General features: G+C 41.3%; 3 protein-coding genes across 3 annotated transcripts; 1 reads left to right on the top strand and 2 right to left on the bottom strand.

Annotated features, from left to right (window-relative positions):
* Positions 1–19: 19 nt before the first annotated feature.
* Positions 20–1,782, top strand: LOC134184143 (peroxidasin homolog). Its single transcript, XM_062651757.1, has 3 exons — positions 20–64; positions 1,256–1,481; positions 1,541–1,782. Exons 1-3 carry the CDS (start codon positions 20–22, stop codon positions 1,780–1,782), a joined length of 513 nt encoding a protein of 170 aa, XP_062507741.1.
* Positions 1,770–19,383, bottom strand: LOC134184328 (protein mono-ADP-ribosyltransferase PARP4-like). The gene is made up of 46 exons (XM_062651994.1): positions 19,118–19,383; positions 18,853–19,057; positions 18,713–18,782; positions 17,367–17,445; positions 17,171–17,311; positions 16,957–17,115; positions 16,546–16,878; positions 16,316–16,476; positions 16,149–16,257; positions 16,065–16,093; positions 15,908–16,006; positions 15,762–15,846; positions 15,594–15,704; positions 15,494–15,537; positions 15,284–15,420; positions 14,864–15,219; positions 14,637–14,801; positions 14,535–14,575; positions 12,796–12,874; positions 12,597–12,731; positions 12,432–12,524; positions 12,279–12,372; positions 12,145–12,218; positions 11,876–12,081; positions 11,709–11,808; positions 11,552–11,650; positions 11,413–11,487; positions 11,266–11,346; positions 11,126–11,206; positions 10,970–11,071; positions 10,784–10,915; positions 10,574–10,717; positions 10,431–10,515; positions 10,288–10,375; positions 8,606–8,745; positions 7,441–7,607; positions 7,290–7,358; positions 7,065–7,224; positions 4,878–5,756; positions 4,576–4,629; positions 4,438–4,512; positions 4,029–4,061; positions 3,871–3,975; positions 3,488–3,810; positions 3,327–3,426; positions 1,770–2,272 (listed from the first exon to the last, which is right to left on the bottom strand). Exons 1-46 carry the CDS (start codon positions 19,244–19,246, stop codon positions 1,995–1,997), a joined length of 6,504 nt encoding a protein of 2,167 aa, XP_062507978.1. The 5' UTR covers positions 19,247–19,383; the 3' UTR covers positions 1,770–1,994.
* Positions 19,384–20,282: 899 nt separating this feature from the next.
* On the bottom strand, positions 20,283–21,017 carry LOC134184142 (uncharacterized protein K02A2.6-like). Its single transcript, XM_062651756.1, has one exon. It carries the CDS (start codon positions 21,015–21,017, stop codon positions 20,283–20,285), a length of 735 nt encoding a protein of 244 aa, XP_062507740.1.
* Positions 21,018–21,598: the final 581 nt, after the last annotated feature.

The raw sequence follows: 21,598 nt of genomic DNA, 5'->3' as shown, positions 1-21,598 counted from the left end.
GCGCATGCTCGTACCAACGATGGAAATTGTTCTTTCCGCCGTTGCTGCTGCTCTTGCAATAGAGGTACTTGACGACAGTGTGGAACCGTAGAGTTACCTAAATAAGCGAAAGAGTCGCCGAATCACTCCAAGACTAGCCTTCTTTTCTCACCTTATGTGGTTCCATAGCAACAAACACATCTAAGAATCTCTACGAGCTCCGTAGGACTTGAATTCTCAGACACAGTACAGTGTAGTCATTTCACTAGCAATTGCGCGGTATGCTTCTGGGACTTTAGGTCACGTGAATCACTCTCTCCGTGCTTTCCACGCTAGAGGATGGAAGGTTGGAAGGGCTTCCTAAGCCTTCTGAAAAAGAAAATACCCCACCTTATCCGTCGTTTTCGACCCTTCCTTTTTTAACGTTTCAATCCAATATGGAATACTGAAAATACGCGAGATCTCAGATTTTCATCAGTACAGTGTACTTAGATCTGCATATGGGCTTATCCACAAACAACTAGATACATAAATCTTTACAAACACGAAACTATATACCTCTCCCGTTGAATCTGGATATATGTACAGGGTATTTGCTAAATCCATTAGTTAATGTTAATTAATTAAGTTAACTAAAGCAACCTCACTTAATTCCGTCTCAAAACAACATCTAACTATCATTCCTGCGTGTTTTGTTGTATCTTGCTGTAGCCGTTTTTGCTTTGAATAGGAGCTCTCTAGATAGATTTGGCTCAAACTTCAGAACAGTACTCTGGGTCATAGCTAATTTTGTCATTACAATAGATGCTAGAGTCGTTTCTGCATTCAGCCACGGTCGAGATTCACTCCTGTTCTTCCGGATCATGCTGAAAATCAGTTCTTCTCCAGCATTAGAGTGAGGCCGCCGAATTAGACAGGCCCGGATCCAGATAGAGGTAAACGGGGTTGCAAACTCCCTTTTCTAATGGATGTAGTTCACCACTGATGAAATTAGAGAAAGCGTATAGAAACTGGTATGGAAGCTCTGGGCTTAAAAACCACGTGTTATTTGATGTGCAACAGTTGTAGTGCACGTTATCTGGTCTTAGTAGTGATCTGTGGCTCTAGAACTTTTCTATTCATCTTGTACGGTATACGAAGACAATTAATTAATAATTAATTATTATAGCTACGCTCGGCAATTAGTTAGCCACCAAAGCGAGTCCTGTTGACCTACAAATTCTTTCGGAGCAGTTAATAACTTCTGAGTAACGGCCGCTGGTGTGCTGGATCGCAGGCCGGTCACGAATGGAGGTGCAACATAAGCGAGTGTGACCCGTCTCCAACGTTCAAATGGACTCACATTTTCGAGAGCTCGTTGACTGATGTCAACCGCTTCGTCGACAGCCACGACGGTCTCCTCGCGCTCAAATCCGTACAAACAACCGATGCTGGACAGTACACATGCCAAGCCACGAATTACGTCGGCAGTTCGACAGTAACAAGAACATTAAACATTCAAGGTAAGTTGCTGTTTGGTGGTTCAACGTACTCTATGCAGTGACCGCTATATATTTCCTAGTTATCCCTCCAATTTCTTTCGTCGAAGCTAAACCGATTGTGGTCGGTGGAACGCCGACGGTGAGATGGAGAATTTCTGGCAGTCGCTACAGCCAAACATCAAGCGGCTCGTTGGTTATCACTGATGTCAGAGGCTCGGATCAACGGGCATATGAGTGTCAAGCCGTAAATGCTGCTGGTACCGCGTCTCGTAACGTAAACCTCAGACTGATTTTTAAGTCGGACTCCAATCTGCTTGTCTGAAACCTTTTCTACGGAAGGATGCATGCTCCACCGGAGCGTAAACATGCACTCACGCACGCACGCTCGCACGCACGCACACACACACACACACACACACACACACACACACACACACACACACACCACCGACTAACTAGCTAGAAACGAAAAAAGCAAGCATAGTCTATAATCCAGCAAACCATTGTCTAGTTATATAGTTAAGAAAAAAAACACTACTGCACTTTCTCTCGAATTCCCAATGCTATCTCTGCGAAATTCTCGTACGACTTTGCGACTTCCAAACGAGTACAGAGTGACGGAATGGTTTTCTCGGTTTCGTGAAACCAACGCAGTGCGTTTGTCATATTCTGTTGCCACTTGACGTCGATATCGCCATAACCCTTGAGCAGGCCCGGCAGCAATGGGAACTGGTGGGGGAAGTGGTGGCGTAGATAGATGATAACCAGGGCGGTTGCAAAGAGGTGCATCGCTTTGCTGTAGATGGTAGATCCTAGAGACGGAAGGCAAACGTCAAATACGTCCGATCACGCGACAACCGGTCCTAACCGTAACTGGTCCTGGTCAGACATAGGGTTTGTTTGGTTTGAGTTAGGGCTAGGGCTACTATATGTAGGGTTAATTGCGAGCCATATTACCGCAATCAAGCTGGTCATCCAGGACCAGTTATAGACCTCAACTGGTTCAGGACCAGTTATAGACCACAACTGGTTCGCAACCAGCTGTAGAACACAACTGCTTCAGAACCAGTTATAGATCACAACTGCGTCAGGACCAGTTATAGACCACAACTGGTTCTAGACCAGTTATAGACCTCAACTGGTTCGCAACCAGCTGTAGAACACAACTGCTTCAAAACCAGTTATAGATCACAACTGCGTCAGGACCAGTTATAGACCACAACTGGTTCGCAACCAGCTGTAGAACACAACTGCTTCAGAACCAGTTATAGATCACAACTGCGTCAGGACCAGTTATAGACCACAACTGGTTCTAGACCAGTTATAGACCTCAACTGCTTCAGAACCAGTTATAGATCACAACTGCGTCAGGACCAGTTATAGACCACAACTGGTTCGCAACCAGCTGTAGAACACAACTGCTTCAGAACCAGTTATAGACCACAACTGGTTCGCAACCAGCTGTAGAACACAACTGCTTCAGAACCAGTTATAGATCACAACTGCGTCAGGACCAGTTATAGACCACAACTGGTTCTAGACCAGTTATAGACCTCAACTGCTTCAGAACCAGTTATAGATCACAACTGCGTCAGGACCAGTTATAGACCACAACTGGTTCTAGACCAGTTATAGACCTCAACTGCTTCAGAACCAGTTATAGATCACAACTGCGTCAGGACCAGTTATAGACCACAACTGATTCAGGACCAGCTATAGACCACAACTGGTTCTAGACCAGTTATAGACATAAACCGGTTCAGGACCAGTTATAGACCTCAACTGGTTCTGAAACAGTCATGGTGAGGACCATTTATAGCGTGACAATGCAAACAGAGTCAATCGCTCCGATTCAGTATTGTTTACCTAAAGACTTCAGACCAGCGGACTCAATTTTCTCGCGCAAATTCTTCAGATCTAAGCTCAACAGAGTGCCGAGATGCTCAGTAAATTCCCAATACCCCTCCTGCATGAACACAGCAACTCAATATTGTTGGGGATGCGTTGACTATAGCGAAAGAACTAACCGGCTTTTGAACACTGAAGAATTTCGGTATGTCATCCGGGTTTCCACAAGCAATTGGACGTCGAATGTCTGTACTTTGTTGGTCCGAGTGACGTATGTCGTCTAGTCTTTTTTCTGAATCATCAAGACTTTCACTCCAGCTGTCATTGCTATCGTCGTCGTCGTCACTGCTGTCGTCGTCGTCACTGCTGTCGTCGTCGTCACTGCTGTCGTCGTCGTCACTGCTGTCGTCGCCGTCGTCGCCGCCGCCGTCGCCCCCTGTGAACCCCGCCACTGTGTACCTGCTCATCCGCGATGACAAGCGTTTGACAGGAAATTCTTTTACTGAATAAGTCAGATTTCTGCATTCTACTCGACTCAACTGTGATACTGTGAGCAACGTACGTTCTGCCCGCATTTGCTTGTCGCTCTCTTTCTTCTTAAGCTTACCAGTCAGTGTCTTTTCTTCGGTACCGCGCAGCACGTGTTTCCAGCACGCGCTCGCATATTCTAAATACCGAAAGTATTAAACTTGTGTTAAAATATGATGGATTTACACAGACCTTTGATCTCCGTCCGTGACATCGATAGAACGTCTAAGCAACGACAAAGTATTCAGCAATTATGCTTATGTAAAGGAGTCAAAGGGTAAGTAAGAGAGCTAGTACGCTTGAGGGTCTAGTCGGTCGTTCCCCGGCCTTTGCGAGGCGAAAGATCTCTTTCAATAAGTCTCGTTTCATCCGGGATGTCTCGCGTGGCCAGATCTTCTGGGGCGAAACTCAAGCGGTCGGGGGGGGGGGGGGGGGAGGGAGACGTGTAGACGCGACGTTTGACTGTATGACGCGGTGCAAAAGGTCTGGCTACGCGAGACTAGGCTGCTGCGTAGCGTCGACCTCCCAGACCCGTGTATCGCCGAAAGCTACGAGTCTATACATATCAACATCTATTTGTAACATCAACTTTCAATCTCACCACAAAACTCCTCCTGTTCGGCCATTACCATGGAACGGCGGGTCTCCCTAGACGGCCGCCGCTCACGCTCAGAATCTAAATGCGCAAAAGTAATTATACGCGATACTAACGTGTCTAGACACGTAATGAGTGGATTACCCAAACGATCGCTCGATGATCGTACTTTCAATTCGCTGCTTGCCAATGATGCTCCTAGACGACAAAATATCATTTACAACGTATACAATTGACTCAGTCATTAGGGTGGAATACAAAATATTATTTTTGTATATTTATGGTTCATATAAAATACTAATTTATATATTTTATTATATATACATGTAATTTGTGTTTACTTAAACCAAATTTAAATTAAAATAATAAATTTTAATGTTATATGTTCCACTTTAATTAAGCAAGACAGTTCCACAGCAAGTCTGCCTGCTCTTGTACAGACTCACCACATAATTGTGAGAAACCTGGTCCTAGCATTACACCTGTTGATCTTGAATCAAATGATAGAGATGAAGCTATAGCTGGCACCCGACGACGTGATTCACCGGTCGATGTAAAAGCTCGTGGTGATGATCTTATTGATGACAATGGTGCTGTTGGTACAGCTACTGTTCGTCGTTGTGCTGCTGGTGGTGGTTGTACTGTTGTTGGTGATGGTCGTAGTGCTGGTCGTGGTGGTACTGGTGCTGCTGCTAGCTGTGTTTGTACTTGTATTGCTGCAGCAGATCGTACTGGCATTGGTGGTTGTGCTTGTACTGCTAGTGCTGCAATCTGTCTATCACTTGACGATATAGACAGCGCTGCTCTCTCTTGACGTTGACGTCGTTCTGGCAGTGGTGGTAATAGTGATAAGCTAGCTCCGCATTCTAGCAGTTGTGGTGGTGGTAATGCGCCTCCTAATGGTAGTAGTGGTGGTGCGCCTCCTGATGGTGGTAGGGGTGGTACACCTCCTTCTTGTGGTGGTAGTGCTAGTGGTGGTACACCTCCTAGTGGTGGTGGTAGTGGTAGTACGCCTCCTAGCTCCACTTGAAACCGACCGTTAGCTGGTGGTGGTGGTAGTGGTGGTTTGCCTCCATGATAGTGTTGCTTTTTAACTAGGCGTCTGAATACCACTGGTCGGTGGTCTTCATCAGCTACATCAGTACGACTTTTCTTCTTCTCATCGGCTTTCATATGACGGGCTGCAGTTAGTTGGAGCTTGTCTTCATCCGTACTGGGATGCAATTTAAGACTGTCTTGCAACACTTTCATTGAATCACTACTTGCAGCCCCTTTTACGACTCTGGTCGACGACAATTCCTTTTCAATGGCTTTTCTTGAAGAAGCTAGACAGTCACACAAAACAGACACAAGAGAATGAAAGGTCAAACCTATTAATTCCCAACAAAACGAAACAACAACTCCGGGGTTAATATTTTGTGTATGTTTCCACACCCAAATTGTCATCTAATCACGTATTCAATGTGAACGTGTGTTACTACACGTTTCATATCTTGCTTTTCTGCAAAAGTAATGAAGAACTCAAAGTACAAGGCATGAAAGGTCTATGTCTATTCATGTAATGCAAAAAAAGTACGCAGTAAGTTAGCATACTCAATACAAGGGCGTCACGTAGGTCAAAAAGTGAGGGCTCCTAAAAATTTCAATAATTGCGACAACTAATTTTAAGAAATTGTATTACACGAGCTATCTAGAGACATCGTGCACAGAGAGCAGTAAATTGCAACACAAGATCGCCTACACTTTTCAGTTCTTTAGCTAGTTGTCAATATGATGAGAAATCTATGGTTTGCAACCTCCAGGAACCTCGCGCTAGGAGTTCCAAGTCTAAGTCTTTACCCAGACTCGCGTGAGCTGAAATTGTCATACCAGAACCGGACACTGACAGGCTCACGTGAGTCTGGGGATGAGGCTAACGCATGTCATGTCAAAACTAGGATGATTCAATAAAATAAAAATATAAAAAATATACATAATAAATAAATTCAAAATATATATAAATTTAAATTTGTTTTAAACAAAAATCACATTCAATAAAATATAAAATACATGTAATTAACCTAATTTGAATTTTTATTTATTAATACATATATTGATTGTACATATTTTATTAAACGTGATTTGTGTTATATATATATATATATATATATATATATATATATATATATATATATATATATTGAACAACTAATAGCATACAGGGAAGTCCCAACTTAAAACATTATCTACTTCCGCAAGCATGCGGCTAGAAATCATTCTAGCGTTATATATATATATATATATTACTTTAATTAAAATTATATTAAAATTTAAGCTGGCTTAATCAAACACAAATTGAATTTAATAAAATATATTGTATATAAAATATATAAAATTAATAATTTATGTTCCACCATACACTATGACTGCATGATCTCCAACAAATTGAGATTGAATACAATAATAATTATTAACAAACCATGCCATCAAAAAGTGGGACTAGCGCATACCCTAGCCCATAGTACTTGACGCCCTTGCTTAATTAACACCAAGGTATAGCTGTTACGATTGATCACTATGATTGTACATACTGTCTGTTGTAACAGCTTCTGGCTACCACACAATAACCACCAAGCAGAATACGAGTCACATACCTGCTACAGAAGAGTCGCAAACAACTTTTGCTTTCAGTTTTTGTTTAGGAGGCAGTTCAGGAGGCAGATCAAAAGGGCTACGCATTGTCAGTATCCCTCGTTTAGAGACTGCCTCGTCGCCAACATAACTGTCCTTCTGGCCCATTCCCACCATCACACCCTACACAATTAATTACCCAAGCACTTGGTAAAGCTCAATAACAATAACATCGTGGGCACTAATACCTGATGTCTGGGTCTCCCAACTAAAGCAGGAAAGACTGCACCTGGTGCGTCGTCTCCAGCCACACCGGCCTATTGTAAATCACGCGCACAAAACATTTTGTAGCATACAAAGAGTAAACATTCGTAGATGAAAACAACCACGGCATGTTACCTTCACAGTGTCCATTCCCGTATCGATGACTACAGGTTCTGCACATTCATAATCAGCAAAATAAAATGTGTCACACGTTGACTCAACTCCAGAAGATGGAGGTGATGGTACTGGTGGTGGTACAGGTGGTGCAGGTGGTTGACAAAATCCAAAAGCCATATCTGCAGCTAAACAAAACGTATTACCTTCCAAACAAACCAATGTGACCATTGTTTCCTAGACAACAGTCTAATCCATCTCTCTGACTGTACTAACAATATAAGCAACTGTTGCGCACTGTACTCCCACTGGCTTACTGATATCAAATAAGACCTGACATGCATAGTTTTTCATAGATAAAAACGATAAAACGTTCATCTTGTGCACTTTATAATTAGGGTTTTGTCTCCGATTGATGTAATTACCCAACATACACAACTAATATCAAAGTTCTGCCCAGGATTTTCAGAGTGGTGGTCAGGTATCCGCTGCAATAATTAAAATAATAAAGAGCGTGGTTTATTTCTATTTCAGACATCCAACAAAAAAGTAGAGTAAGCTCCCGGACAATCAATTATCGTCACAAAACAAACAACAAAGCACCAAACAGAATGTATCACACCATTTATGGTCCATGATCTGAAAGAGCGAACTAAAAAAGCTGCAACTTCTGTCAACAGTCTGGGAATTATGATGATCAGTCTCACATTTCTACTATGGCACGGATAGATTTCTGCCATCCATTGGTACAACTAAACACTAGCTAAAATATATAGTGGTGATCAAAACATGTGGAGTGATGGTCGGTGTTTGGCAAGTGATGGTATCGGGTCCAACCACCTCTGACCACTACGGGCAGAACCCTGTGTGACAACTATACCTCTTCTACTGATGACACCCGGTCGCAGTCACAAAGTAACAAATCATTACACTGTTGCTTACTTGTTAAAATCAAACAAAGTACAATCACAATCCAGTTGCTAACAACGAATACAAGCCCCGGACGCTATATACAAAGTTAAATCGTGATATTTAATGTCTTAGTTTATCTCAGTAGTGCCATCACCTTCCAGTCCTACAATGACTATTTGTCCAGTAAACATTTTACATCACGTGAACTGTGTTTGGCAAGAAAACTATTCCAATGACCAACGTACGTCTGACAAAAGCTAAAAATTTCACATACCTTCATACAGCGGTGGTGTATAAAGCTCTTCTTCAAGCATACCGAAGAGCTCAACAGGCATGCCTGTGCATGCTTTTGCAGGCATAAACATATCATACATCATCTCTTCGATTTCATCAAACTCCTTATCTCCTTTCCATCTAAATACACACAACATCTGTACAACGTTGCATCATGCCTCAAATGTCATCACAATAAGAAAGCAACAAACAAAACAACCAGAAATTGCAACAGAGTTTATAACTAAAAGTGACCAGCCCTGCTTATCACGTTTAGCATTATTAAGCTACAAGCGTAAAAGAAGGACACCACAGTGAGCAGTGGCCTGCTTTGTGAGAAGCTTACTCTAAGGGGCTCAATTGACTTCCAGTCTGTATGTCAGTATATCACTACGTTTGTTTGTTTGTATGTCTTGTGTGTACATATGTAAGCGGTTTGTCATGATCGTTTCTTCTCACGATTAACTTTCATCAACATCAAAGTCTGACATCAGTTTGTCAAACCACGACACAACAGACTGAGATTTCTAATGCCATAATCTCCCTTCACATACCCCAAACGATTCTTTGAACATCACAGCCTCTTCTTCTTTGAGCAAGTGACACATTTGTGTCCAACATTTAACCATTTTTGAACGTTAGAATAGAACACAACTGATTGAACAAATGATCCAGCTCAACGTTTGCTGTGTAACTGCCATGCTAGTAAAGCCTTTCCTTGACAATTGGTATCTGTTGGCTATGCATTTAGACTCATAGACAGCAAATACTAATTGGTCCAGTCTAACATGTGCTAGTAGGCTTGACCATTTAACTCGCGCTATAAAGAGTAATTTTAGTTCACTTGATGACTGGGCAGCGCAAATAACAAAATAAGCAATCATGAATGGTGGTATGAAATACACCAGTTACAGTGCAGTGTACGCAAATTAGGAAGTGGAAGACGGCATTTAGTTTGTTAATACTAAAATGTTAAAAACAATTCACACAGTAATAATTGTCGCATATAAATTATTTATTTAATTAACTCATCCTTAAACCGGAAGTTCATGAGATTTAGCGTCTGGCAAAATTGCAATTTCTAAATATTGCTGTCTAAACCTCTGATTTAGGTAATACTTACGTAATCATTTCCATAACCAATGTCCTAAATAAAACTACAAAGACAGAAACAAACAAAAACATTGTTTGATCTCGTGAACATCCAAATAAGTGACAGTGACGTATAATAGCTCTACAGGACATCTCGACAAACTCAAGTTCTTTACTAGGGAAGACTCGTTACAATACAGTCGTCACATAGTTATACACTAAACAAAAAGCTTCTACACAAGCTAGTAAGTACTCATCGACATCAGTCAACGATACTACCAATGTCATCCGTGTTAACACGAATTCCACAGTCCACTTATCAGTAATTAATGCAGGTACATAAGTTTAGATGTACAACAATGCATATGTAAGGCACTACCCTGAAAGAAGAAATTTGTGAGAGGAGAAAATTCGTGCGATTTTGTGCGATCACAAGCCCATCGCACAAAATAAATTCTACATATATTTTTCCCTTGCGCATGGCCTTATTGTTGCACAAATTAATTCCACACAAGTAGTGATGTTTGTAGAAACATCACAAGTTTTCTCCTGCACAAATTTGTTCTTTCAGGGTATTTTTGTACAACTTACACGCTCAGCTTGTATCGCAGCTTTTGCATGATGAGTGTGCTATCTTTGTAGCTTTCCTCACTCAACGTGTCCAACTCACAGATAGCATCTACAGATCACAAACAATGACCACACACCAAGGCAAAATCTAGACATGCTTAAACCATCAAATGCTTCCTGTGCCAACCGACAGGCTTCTTCTGTTTCCATCTTCACATCCTGCAAAAAGGATGCAAAAGCAAGAGATGCCTACCAATAACACACAGAGTAAATAAAACACAGTATTATAACTCTATCGACAAAATACCTTCAAACGCAAAGGATGGTTGGGTACCAAGTGTTTCTGAGCAACTTCATGTGCATCTCGAAATGCACGTTCTGCCTGCAAGACAGAGAAGTCTTGACTAGATGTCCCTTGTTCCAGAGCAAGCGCAATCGTTTCTTCGGCACTCTTGAAAATTACAACCATTCAGTTATCAACCGATCACAAAACCTCTCATCAACTCGAAGCATTCACCAGTTCTAATGCACGTTCTTTTCCTTTCTCTTTTTCATAATCAGCCCACCCGATATACGGCAAAATATCGATATCCTCTTTAGCAACAAGCTCTTCGATAGATGGACCACTCGACCTGTAAAGTTGTTCAGACTGCAAAAATACTGAGTCAATGTATGACATCTTTTGCTGTCATATTCATAGTACCTCGTCTCGGTGTTCAACAGCAACGAAGCTGGTAAATTGTGTGACAATGGAATATTCTTTACTCAAGTTGATAATGTACGCCTTCCGGTCGTGTTTCACAATCTACAGAAAGCAACATTCTCACTCTCATCTAATGCTTCACAAACAAACGTCCACTTCGTGTTCAAGCCTGTCGGCAGCCAGAGTGCCTTCATCCCAGTCTCTGATTATCGCTCTTGCAGTCAACTGATGCAAAATCTAACAACCAACCACGTTATATAAACAACAACATTCACAACATTTGCTACTGTACTGACTTTCCCAGTTGTCACACTCAAGTCAGAAGTGGATACCACTGTAGATACTTCCTTCCCACCGATATGAGCCGTCAACGTAGCCTGCAATGTGGTCACATAAATAAAACGTAATCTACTGAATGACATTAGCAATAGCTGACATCCTACCATTGTGCAGTTGTCAACAAATCCGTATACCACTTGTCTCGATCCACTGAACAGCGAAATAATCTCTGCAGGCGCCTAGCACGCAAACAATTAGCATCCTTCTTACTATCCAGTGACCTAGCCTAAATTATTGCAACACCTGAACAGGTTTCGATGTCTTCTTGTCATCAAACTGTTGCCAGTCAACTTCAACAGAAGTCAAGACCGGCTGTCCTGCTTTTTCCAGCTGTGACTTTACCTAGACAACACTAATGTAGTGACACAAAACTTGCAAGTGGCTTCCACCCACCACTCACCTTTCTTTCCCATTTGCTTTTTGCCTTCGAGTCAAAGAAAACTGAACAACCGCCTCCCACATGCGCCATTGAGCGTAAAAAGTGACGATTAGCCGTTGACCTAAATACAGTATATATAGGTCTATATCATGTAAAACATAAATATCATAACTTGCATGTGTTATTACCCAACTCCAAAAGTAAAGACTCTTGTAAGATGACAGCTCTTTCTGATACATTCCAGCGTCGCCTCTTCTTCACTAATATGACCATCCGAAAAGACAAAAACATTTCGAGGCAAAGTAGTTGTGTCATTGCTGTCTGAAGGTGCTGTCAACATGAATGACCTCAGAGGTCTCCAAAAGTCGGTACTGCCAAGTGTAGCTTTAGATGACTGCCATACAGATGATAGACATCAACAACAAATCAATACTGAGTGTTGACTACATCAACGCACCCTGATGTATTGATGTGCTGCAGTCGTTGTTTCTTTGTTCTTGTGTTGACTCACAGGAAAGAGCTCCTCGTGAGCTACAGTTTCGTGCATGACGTTAGAGAACACAATCACATAAATACATTGACCTGACTAACCGGATCCAAATCCAACGATATTGAATCGACAGTGATTTGGAAGGTGATGCAATGCAAGCATCACCAGCTTTCGAGCATCCTCAATAGCCGACCCCTGACCACACCCAAGAATCAAATTACGATTCATCTATTTGTAGTGTACCAACCGCATACCTTCATTGAATTGGACTGATCCAAAACAAAAATCACTTCATAATCATTGTCAAAGTCAGCCTCAAACTCGGGATAGAACGTCAGCATGCAAGCCTAACGATACACAAAACAAAAATGTACTGACATAGTATACTGCTGTATACATATACCACAATTAGCTCTCACTCTGTGCTCAGAACTGGGATACTTTTCAACCCACATGCGTGGAACGTGAATTTCAGCAAGACCGACAAGCAACTGTAAACCATCGTCCAACTGCTGACCATCTTGCAATTCCACCATCGCCATCGTTGCCGTCCTCTGCACACGAACATACAAATTTAGAAACCTACCGTGGTGTTTATACTAACTGAAAGAAACGTGCCTTTGTCTTTAGTTTGTGACTAGGAGACTGAATTGATTTGATCTCAAATGGCATTTCTATTGAAATCTGCACTGAAAACCTAATAGCAAGAAATGCACAATCAGCAGCAACTCCGTACACTCATATGTAGTAATTGAATGAATAATTAATTAAGTATTTACCTCAAATAGACCAACTTGTTACAAATAACATTTCGCGTACATGCAGGAATCTACTTAGTTATATAAACCTCAGATACTAAATAATATAATCAGACAAGGCCATGCAAAATTACTTACATATTGAACGTCAAAATTTCTGAAACAATTGGGACAGACGAACGGCTTGTATATATATATATATATATATATATATATATATATATATATATATATATTTTTACATTTTTACATTTTTATATTTTATAGTTTCATATTTTATATTTTCATATTTTTACATTTTCATATTTTTATATTTTTATATTTCTATATTTTACATTTCTATATTTTTATATTTTTACAATTTTACATTTTCATGTTTTTATATTTCTATATTTTACATTTTTGTATTTTCACATTTTTACATTTATATTTTTATATTTTTACATTTTTATATTTTTACAATTTTACATTTTCATGTTTTATATTTCTATATTTTACATTTATATTTATATATTTATATATTTTATATTTTTATATTTTTACATTTTTATATTTTATATTTTTTTATTTTATTCATTTATTCATTTATATTCTTATATCATCAAAACTTGCTACGCATAATAAACTGCAACAGCAAAGGGCCTTGGTCTCAACAAAGGATAAGAAACGTGAACAATAAACGAGCAACGCGTCACACACAACTGTAGACAAGTGTCACTACTTGGTAAGGACTTACTACACAAAGTTCAAACCCAGAATAGAAAAATAAAAAATTAATGGGTCAAGCCCAAAAGAGGCTGACGATCAAAAACCAATTAATTTTGCATGACCTAACATTTGCCATCCCAACTGATATGACAACTTCCTTGGCCAACTGTTGATTGTACTTACATGTATGCTGCAGTTCAATCTTGCTGGAGAGGCAAGTATGCAATAAGACATGCAATCATTTCCAACCACACTGACCTTATGAAACACGTCAAAAGTTTGGAGTCTTCATAAATTTAGTTTGTAAAGCATCAAGACAACAAAAATAAAGTACTTAAAACACACACACACACACACACACACACACACACACACACACACACACACACACACACACACACACACACACACACACTCACACTCACACACACACACACACACACACACACACACACACACACACACACACACACACACACACACACACACACAAGTCTGATCTGTCTGTCTGTCTGTAACATCAATCACGCCAAACCTGCCAGGCCAATCGCCACCCTAGGAACAAATTATTCGGGACTTTGTGTTGTCTCTGCCCGATTCGAGTTAATTTGCTCTACAATACAGGCATCTCAACCACGCAGAAACTTGTGTTAATTGAACGTGAATCCTGCTCTATTTGCCCAGACAAAGCCGAGCCCTTTGCTAGTTAAATAATAAACCTTGAACCAAGTAAAGGAATATTCTGTATCCAGACAGTCAGCCAAGTCAACTATATACTTAATTAAGTGAAGTAATGCACAAGTACACAATCCAGGTGAAAGTCAGTTGGGCATACATATTAGTTAAATATAAGTTTGCAGTTAACAATGGCTGCACAACAACTGCCTGTACCTTGACGTATCTTGCTCAACTTTGACTGTGTCTACATCAGTCTATCAATGAAATCTTCAGTATATGTACTTAGAGTAACCATATTTGATTGAGTAAGCTTGCCTGTGTCACTTCACCGAGAGCTGCAGTTTTCTTCCACGGTGCGACGCTACCGGGTAGTCGAAACACAATGTGCTCTCCTTCCACAGCCAACTCGGCCACATAAGTAATCTTAATTAGAACGTTCGCATCTGGTGACAAATTTCCAACACTCACAGTGAACACATCCTGTTAACACAGCCAGTAAGTATACCAGTACAAAATTAGCCGTCTAATGTAAGATGACTAACGGGTGTTTCCTCGTCCATTAGGTAAGCACCGTGTCCTTGACTGATTGCCTCCTTGTATTCTTTGTGTGCCTGTTCCTTCTCTTTCACTTCTCCGATTATGTGTTTCCCATTGATGAATGCCTCAAAGCCACAAACAGCAGCCATGTCGTCCAGTGGAAATACATACTTGGCTTCGATAGGAACCGTGCTCTCATTATGATATGCTTGCAGAACAACCACTTGGGTGGCTAAGTCGAGAAGTTTGGCTCGAACGTGAACAGACTGAAGAGGTACGGCAGCATCTCCACTGCCAAGCAGACCGGCTTTGACTTTACTGAGGGGGTCAGTAACGTTCTGAACATCATGCAAGTCAATCTCTGCCGACAAGTAAGTTATAATCAAACCAACTGTCACATAGTCAATATTGTCAACTCAACATACCAGCAATGCTACTTTCATTCGCTTCCAGATGGACATCCAGCATCTCTATGTCCTCAGTCTCAGATGAACAATCACCAGCATCCTCACTTGAATCTGTTTTGATATCATCACTAGGTAAGTTGAATTCAACCAAATACCTACATTCACAACAACAAATTTTAATGTAAGCCAATTGCAATATGATACATAACTGAAGGTAGTTGGATCAACCTCAGTCTCTGTTGCCTGACATCATAAACAACAAATTCGTCATCCTACATAACAAACTCAATCAGTAGTGTTCCCATACAAGCAACAACAGATGTCACACCTTAAAGTCTGAAAACTCCAAATCAGAACTGGAGTCTGTAATGGCCACGCCATGAACACTGTTAAACCCATCAGGTGGTGCAACCAACTCTGTATTCTTATGATATGTTGACTGAAATAAACATAAACATTGCATTGCACGTGTAACAACTATGTTAAACCAGCTTACGCTGACACGTCCTAGTGCTACTTCTGCAATGAGCATGAATCGAGTGCCACAAGACTTACCAGGAAATGAATACTTAGCGCTAGTACTACAGGAAACATTATCTACAGTAAAATATTGCACAAGAAAGTTGCAATCGTCTTGCTCACCTGGATGCACTCGCAAAGTAGATTCCACTGCCCAACATTCCTGGGTCACTTCTCTTACCACCATAATCATCCACCACTATCTTAGGCAGCAGCAGTCCTCTAACAAGCAGAAATATTTTGCAAACAAAGACAGAGAAGGCATTTGCAAATTCAGAACCTCGACAGAATCCCCACAAAGTTGGCAACCTAATCAATTGAATAGTCACACAAACAGCAGAGACATGTTTGCTACATAAATGACCTGTGAAGCGTGAAACAAGAGCTGTCGATTGTCCAAATGGCTAGCAAAATTAGAATCTTCTGATGCCCGATGAATAGCATAAATCGAGAATACGTTCAATCCACAACGTCTATAACACGACAATATCTATGTACCCACTACAATCTAGAGATGACACAATTCCTTACGATTTCTCATGGCTCAGGACATGATTCTGTATCTGGCAGTATTCCTGACTGTCTGGCTCTACATGTTGAATTTCACACCGCAAAGCTCGCAGTTTGGCTTGCACGCTGCTTCTTGTTGACCAATCAGTTGCTTCACTTACAGAGACGACATCCTTTATCAACTGCAAGGCAAATTAAGATACATGTGTTATAACCATAATTACCAATCACATTTCACTTTGAAAACTTACCTGGCACAGATCTTGTTTTCTAGCCAACTTTAACTTTGTATCAATTATATCTGATTGGTCAGAGTGAGGAACAAGAGAATAGAATTCTCTGGTCAGCCTCTGCAGCTCTTTGTTTCTGTCTCCGCTGTCTATTGTTCCATCATTTAGAACTTTCCGGATTGACAAAAGAAAGCCTTCCGCTTTTCGAGCATCATCAGATTTAATGGACTCAACTGGAACACTCAATATTGATGATAGTTCACCGCTTGCCTCAGACCATATGCAGTTGACTAATCTCGCTACTCGAGGCTGTATAGACTGCACACCAGTTGATAATCTCAGCTCAGCAAAAATCTGAAATTACATATAAGTATGATAGAGAGTTGCTACATGCACAATAGTACAGTACAAACCAGTCGTAACAACGACTACCTTTCTTAGCTTGACTGATCCAATTCGAGGTGATAAAAATTGAACTTTGCTCATGTTGTGAGGCGATTTTGTGTGCTGCTGATACAAATGACCGTACACATATTCTGCTTCTGCTACTTTAGTAAAGAATCGACATTCCATCTGTCCGGTTTCATCCGTCTAGCAACACAATCATTGCCACATGATCAAGTCAACAACAGAGTCCACATCTCACATCACTGCTGGTGCCTAATGTCCCAGAATGGGTAAACACTCTATATGGACTGTCTGCTGATATCTGTGTCTGACATGCAGAAGGTGACACATGAAGCTCAATAACGAAGAATCGAGTCTGACCAGTCTTGGAGTTTACAGACTGCACAAAGGCTACAAGTTAGAATAAAATAAAACCAATAACTTTGCAAATTGACTTTCAAAGTTGAACTCTTTGCAACTTCGTAAGCATCTTCATCAAACACAGGACAAGAAGAGTCGCCAAACTTCCACACTCTAAAGAAAACAGGATGTAACTGACACAGTTGTTCAAGGAATAGTCCACATGAATGATATTCACACAAAAAATAAACAATAAACAAAACCATTATCTCACTCTAAGTCTTTCAATGAAATCTATCTTGAAATCAACAGTAACAAGCCCGTAGGTAGCATTTTAAAAACGGTCCGGACTAACACGTGCTAAGAGGGTGTGGTCCAAGGATAACACATGCCAAGAGAGCAGTCTTCCAGCATACTGGTATCTATTGCACAATGGCCTCTGGAATAAATTACTCTCGTTTACTAACAATTACTGTAATACATGACTCCACAATGTCTTTCTACTCCACGCTCTCAGGGCAGCATAAATAGCAATTGAGTTAAGATGCTATAATCTACTTTCATTCAAACTATAATATATTATTTATTTAATCACATATACTCTCAACCAAAAGTTTCAGGCAATTGTTGACTGGTGGAAGTACAGTTTTTGAAATATGGTCCGGTCAAAACAGGACCGACCAGACCGGTTCCTACAGCCCTGTGTAATCCACAGTTACATTCATATAAAAAAACTCAACAGTACGTGGTAATGACCACTACCAGAATACGAGAAAAAAATACAGTCACATGTCACTTATTCAACCCCTTGGGACTGTATCCGTTGGATAAATGAAAATGTTGGATAAATGAAGCTGTTACGTACTCAACTATTGTTCATATTATACCGCATGTCTTATTGATCTAGAGATATAAATTATACTTTTCATGATTGATTGTAAATTTATATAATATGCAGGATGTGTTGTCTGTCATATCATCTGTCATATCATATATCTGTCCTATATCTGTCCTATCATCACCCAAGTGACAAGCTTGACCTGTCGATATCCGACGTGTGTTGGATAAGTGAGAGTCGGACAAGTGACACGCAACTGTACTGTCATATCATACCAGCATTAGACATTATAATCTAAGCACAAACTATTCCCATCAGCAATAATATCTCAGTAGGTTACTTTCAATATTGTACCAGTAAAATTAACTATAAATAATTACTTAATTATTTGTTTTTTTGTTTATTGCAAGTGTTAGCATAGTTGCTCGATCATCATGCACCATATTTAACAGCACAGTGCTAACACATTGTTGAAATAAACAAACAAGCAAACAAACACAAACAAATACATTTATTATTTATATATCATTACGTATTATTTATACATTATTATTCATTATTCATATTAAGTATGTATATCTGACTAATTCTATTACGACTCACTCCACTTTATTCATATTGATCATGATAGCAGGTCGCATCCGTCTCTCCTTCTTCCCTCCTTGTCTAGACACTTATCGTGCACACACACCATCAAATACAATTCTTCACATCAAAAATTCATGCAAACAATATCGACTAACCAATAATTTTTCCCGAACTGAATTCTTGTGACGCCGTCTTTCCAAACACTACAAACGGATCGGAGTCTAGCAGTTTCTCGGCCTTGCAGCATTCTTCTAAAAATGCCAGAGAGACGACCGGCACGCCATATTTCGCTGCAGTTCGACATTTGTATGAAGGAAAGCTCCTGGTCTTCTCGACGTCACTCACAACTACGAATCTGGTCTGCAACAACAGCTACGTCTACGGGCCGCACGGTGGCAGGCTATCTTTGTAAGAAACGACCTGTTTCGTAATAATGTAAGAGACGATGCCGTCGTTTGCAGTAACAGATTTCTTGATTTCTTGTTTCCTTTTCCACGACAGTGACGTAGTCAGTTCAAGAGCAATTTGACACCTCGAGAAAATGCCCATCGGAGTAAAATCATAGAAGAAAGTCCTCTAGGATTCTGGAAGGAAACACGATGACTGAGCATTTATCCGAGATATCTATACTTTAGGATGTCCGGTTCTAGAGCGCGGCCCCGTTCCTCGGACACCATCATATTCCGGACGCGAGTTCTCAGTTATCCGTTTTTGAATGCAGTCCCTACCACATTATAAATGTAGGTATCCAAGTTGTAATTGAGCACACCAAAAGAGAACATTGTACCTCTTCTCTGCTTAGAGTGAGATTGAAAACTGTGCGGAGCCTTGCATACCCCGTTCATCGGACAAACGCATTGTTCACCGGACAGTAGCGTTTAGATTGCACACGCATCCTTCAGCCTAGTTACTTATATATTGCTAATCAACAACTCTTTACATACAAATCGTGGTGTTACCCTGCAAGATCTGTATGAGTTACAGTCAGTCAAACGCCCGTGGTAACGGCCCCGATTGTCAGACACCCATTTCTTGCCTTCCTACCTTTTCAGCAACAGCTCTAGATTTCAAATAACTGCATTTGATTAAATTCAGTTATCTGAAACGCCGCAGAAGGCAGAACGCTTGCCTAGAGTGCTTGACAGCAATTCTGAGTCATTTCTCCTACAACCACGCCCCCACTAGGACGAGTAGAGGCTGCCGCTTGAACGAACTAGCCGTTCAACAAAGAAGACGACAATGAGAGGGAATGATTGAAGTGCCAAAACGCTCTTTTACCTTTGCAAGTAAGTCGATTGCTGCGTAGCGCGCGTTGACAAGAACTTGACGTAATCTACCTAGGAAAAGCAGGGGTGTATCAGGATGCCGATGGGTGATGTACACTGCACACTGTGGTAGTCCGCTACTGGCTGTGCCCGCGTAACGTAGTATTAATATCAACCCCCTTACATCTCCCCTTGATTAAAAAAAAACAACTAAAAAACTGTCCTGTCTATGGCTTGGCAATCTCCTTCCGTCAATCACTGGCAACTCTTATCTAGGAGTCATTAACTACAACCTGTACTGTTTTAGCTAGAGTTATCTATTATATATTAGTATATCTAGGTGGTGTAATCATCCAAATACTCGGGGGCTTCACCATTCGACCGCTCCACGTGGTATGACACGACGACTGGCCGGCTGATTGCTTCCTTGTAGCTGTGGATTCTGCATTGCGTTGTTCTGAGACTTGAGTCTGGAGAGGATGTTTTTCCGTAGTGACTTCGTGGGATCGCCTCAGATGTCGTCGATTGCGAACGTATGTTCCACCTGTATCTCCATCCACTTTGACATGATACGATCTTATGCCCACCTTCTTTTGGACGGTGCCTTTCTGCCATGTGGACGATGAGGGGCGTGGTTGGACACGGACAATGTCTCCAGGCTGCAGAGGAAGAAGGTCTGTGGCGCCCTGGTTGTTATAACGGGCTTGCTGAGCTTTGTGGTGTTCTCGCTGGGCCGATTCGTCCGGACATTCAAGGGGCATGAGTAGAGATTCCGACATAGGCAACAGAGTTTTAGTGCGCCGGTTCATGAGACGTTGTGCCGGACTGGTTGCGAACCCTTGGCTGGGAGTACTTCGGAACTCGAGGAAAGCAAGCCACGGAACGCCCCCTGACTGCCTGGCTTTCGCTATCAGACGCTTAGTAGTTTCTACTAGATTCTCCACCTTTCCGTTCAATTGTGGGTAGCAGGGGCTCGAAGTAACATGATCAAAACCCCAGTTCTGGCTGAAACGACTAAACTCTCCTGAAACAAACTGGGGTCCATTGTCCGACATTACTGTATCCGGTATGCCATGCCGTGCAAAATGCGGTTTCAGTTTCTAGATGATGCTTTGAGAAGTGAGGCTGTCCAACCTGTCTACTTCCCAAAAATTGCTCATGTAGTCAACCGTGACCATATAGTCATACCTGTCAACGAAGAAGAAATCGACGGCTACTTTCGCCCATGGTCGAGATGGGACGGTATGCGGGATGAGAGTCAGTTTCGGCTAAGCTGGATCTACTTCACGACATGTAGCACATCGCTGAATGAACGTCTTTACGTGGTCATTCATTCCGAGCCAGTAGAACAGCTCGCGTGCTCGTCGTAGGCTACCATTAATGCCGATGTGAGAAGAATGAAGCGCGGTCATAATTTTCTGACGAATCGCTCCAGGGACTATAATTCGCTCTCCGCGAAATAATACGCCGTTTGTACTCCGATCTCGTCGCGCCAAGGAAAATAAGGTGCTACTGTCTGCTGTACCTGCGTCTTACTTTGTGTCCATCCTCGCATAACGAGCTGCTTGTCCTCCTGCGGACATTCACCTTGTTATGTAGCCACCTGAATTTCTTCGCGCCTGGATTCGGAGATTGG

The sequence above is a fragment of the Corticium candelabrum genome, chromosome 9 (assembly GCF_963422355.1).
Source record: "Corticium candelabrum chromosome 9, ooCorCand1.1, whole genome shotgun sequence".
Classification (NCBI taxonomy): Eukaryota; Metazoa; Porifera; class Homoscleromorpha; order Homosclerophorida; family Plakinidae; genus Corticium; species Corticium candelabrum.
Note: the sequence above shows the minus strand (reverse complement) of the source record. Positions and strands in the feature narration are given on the sequence as shown.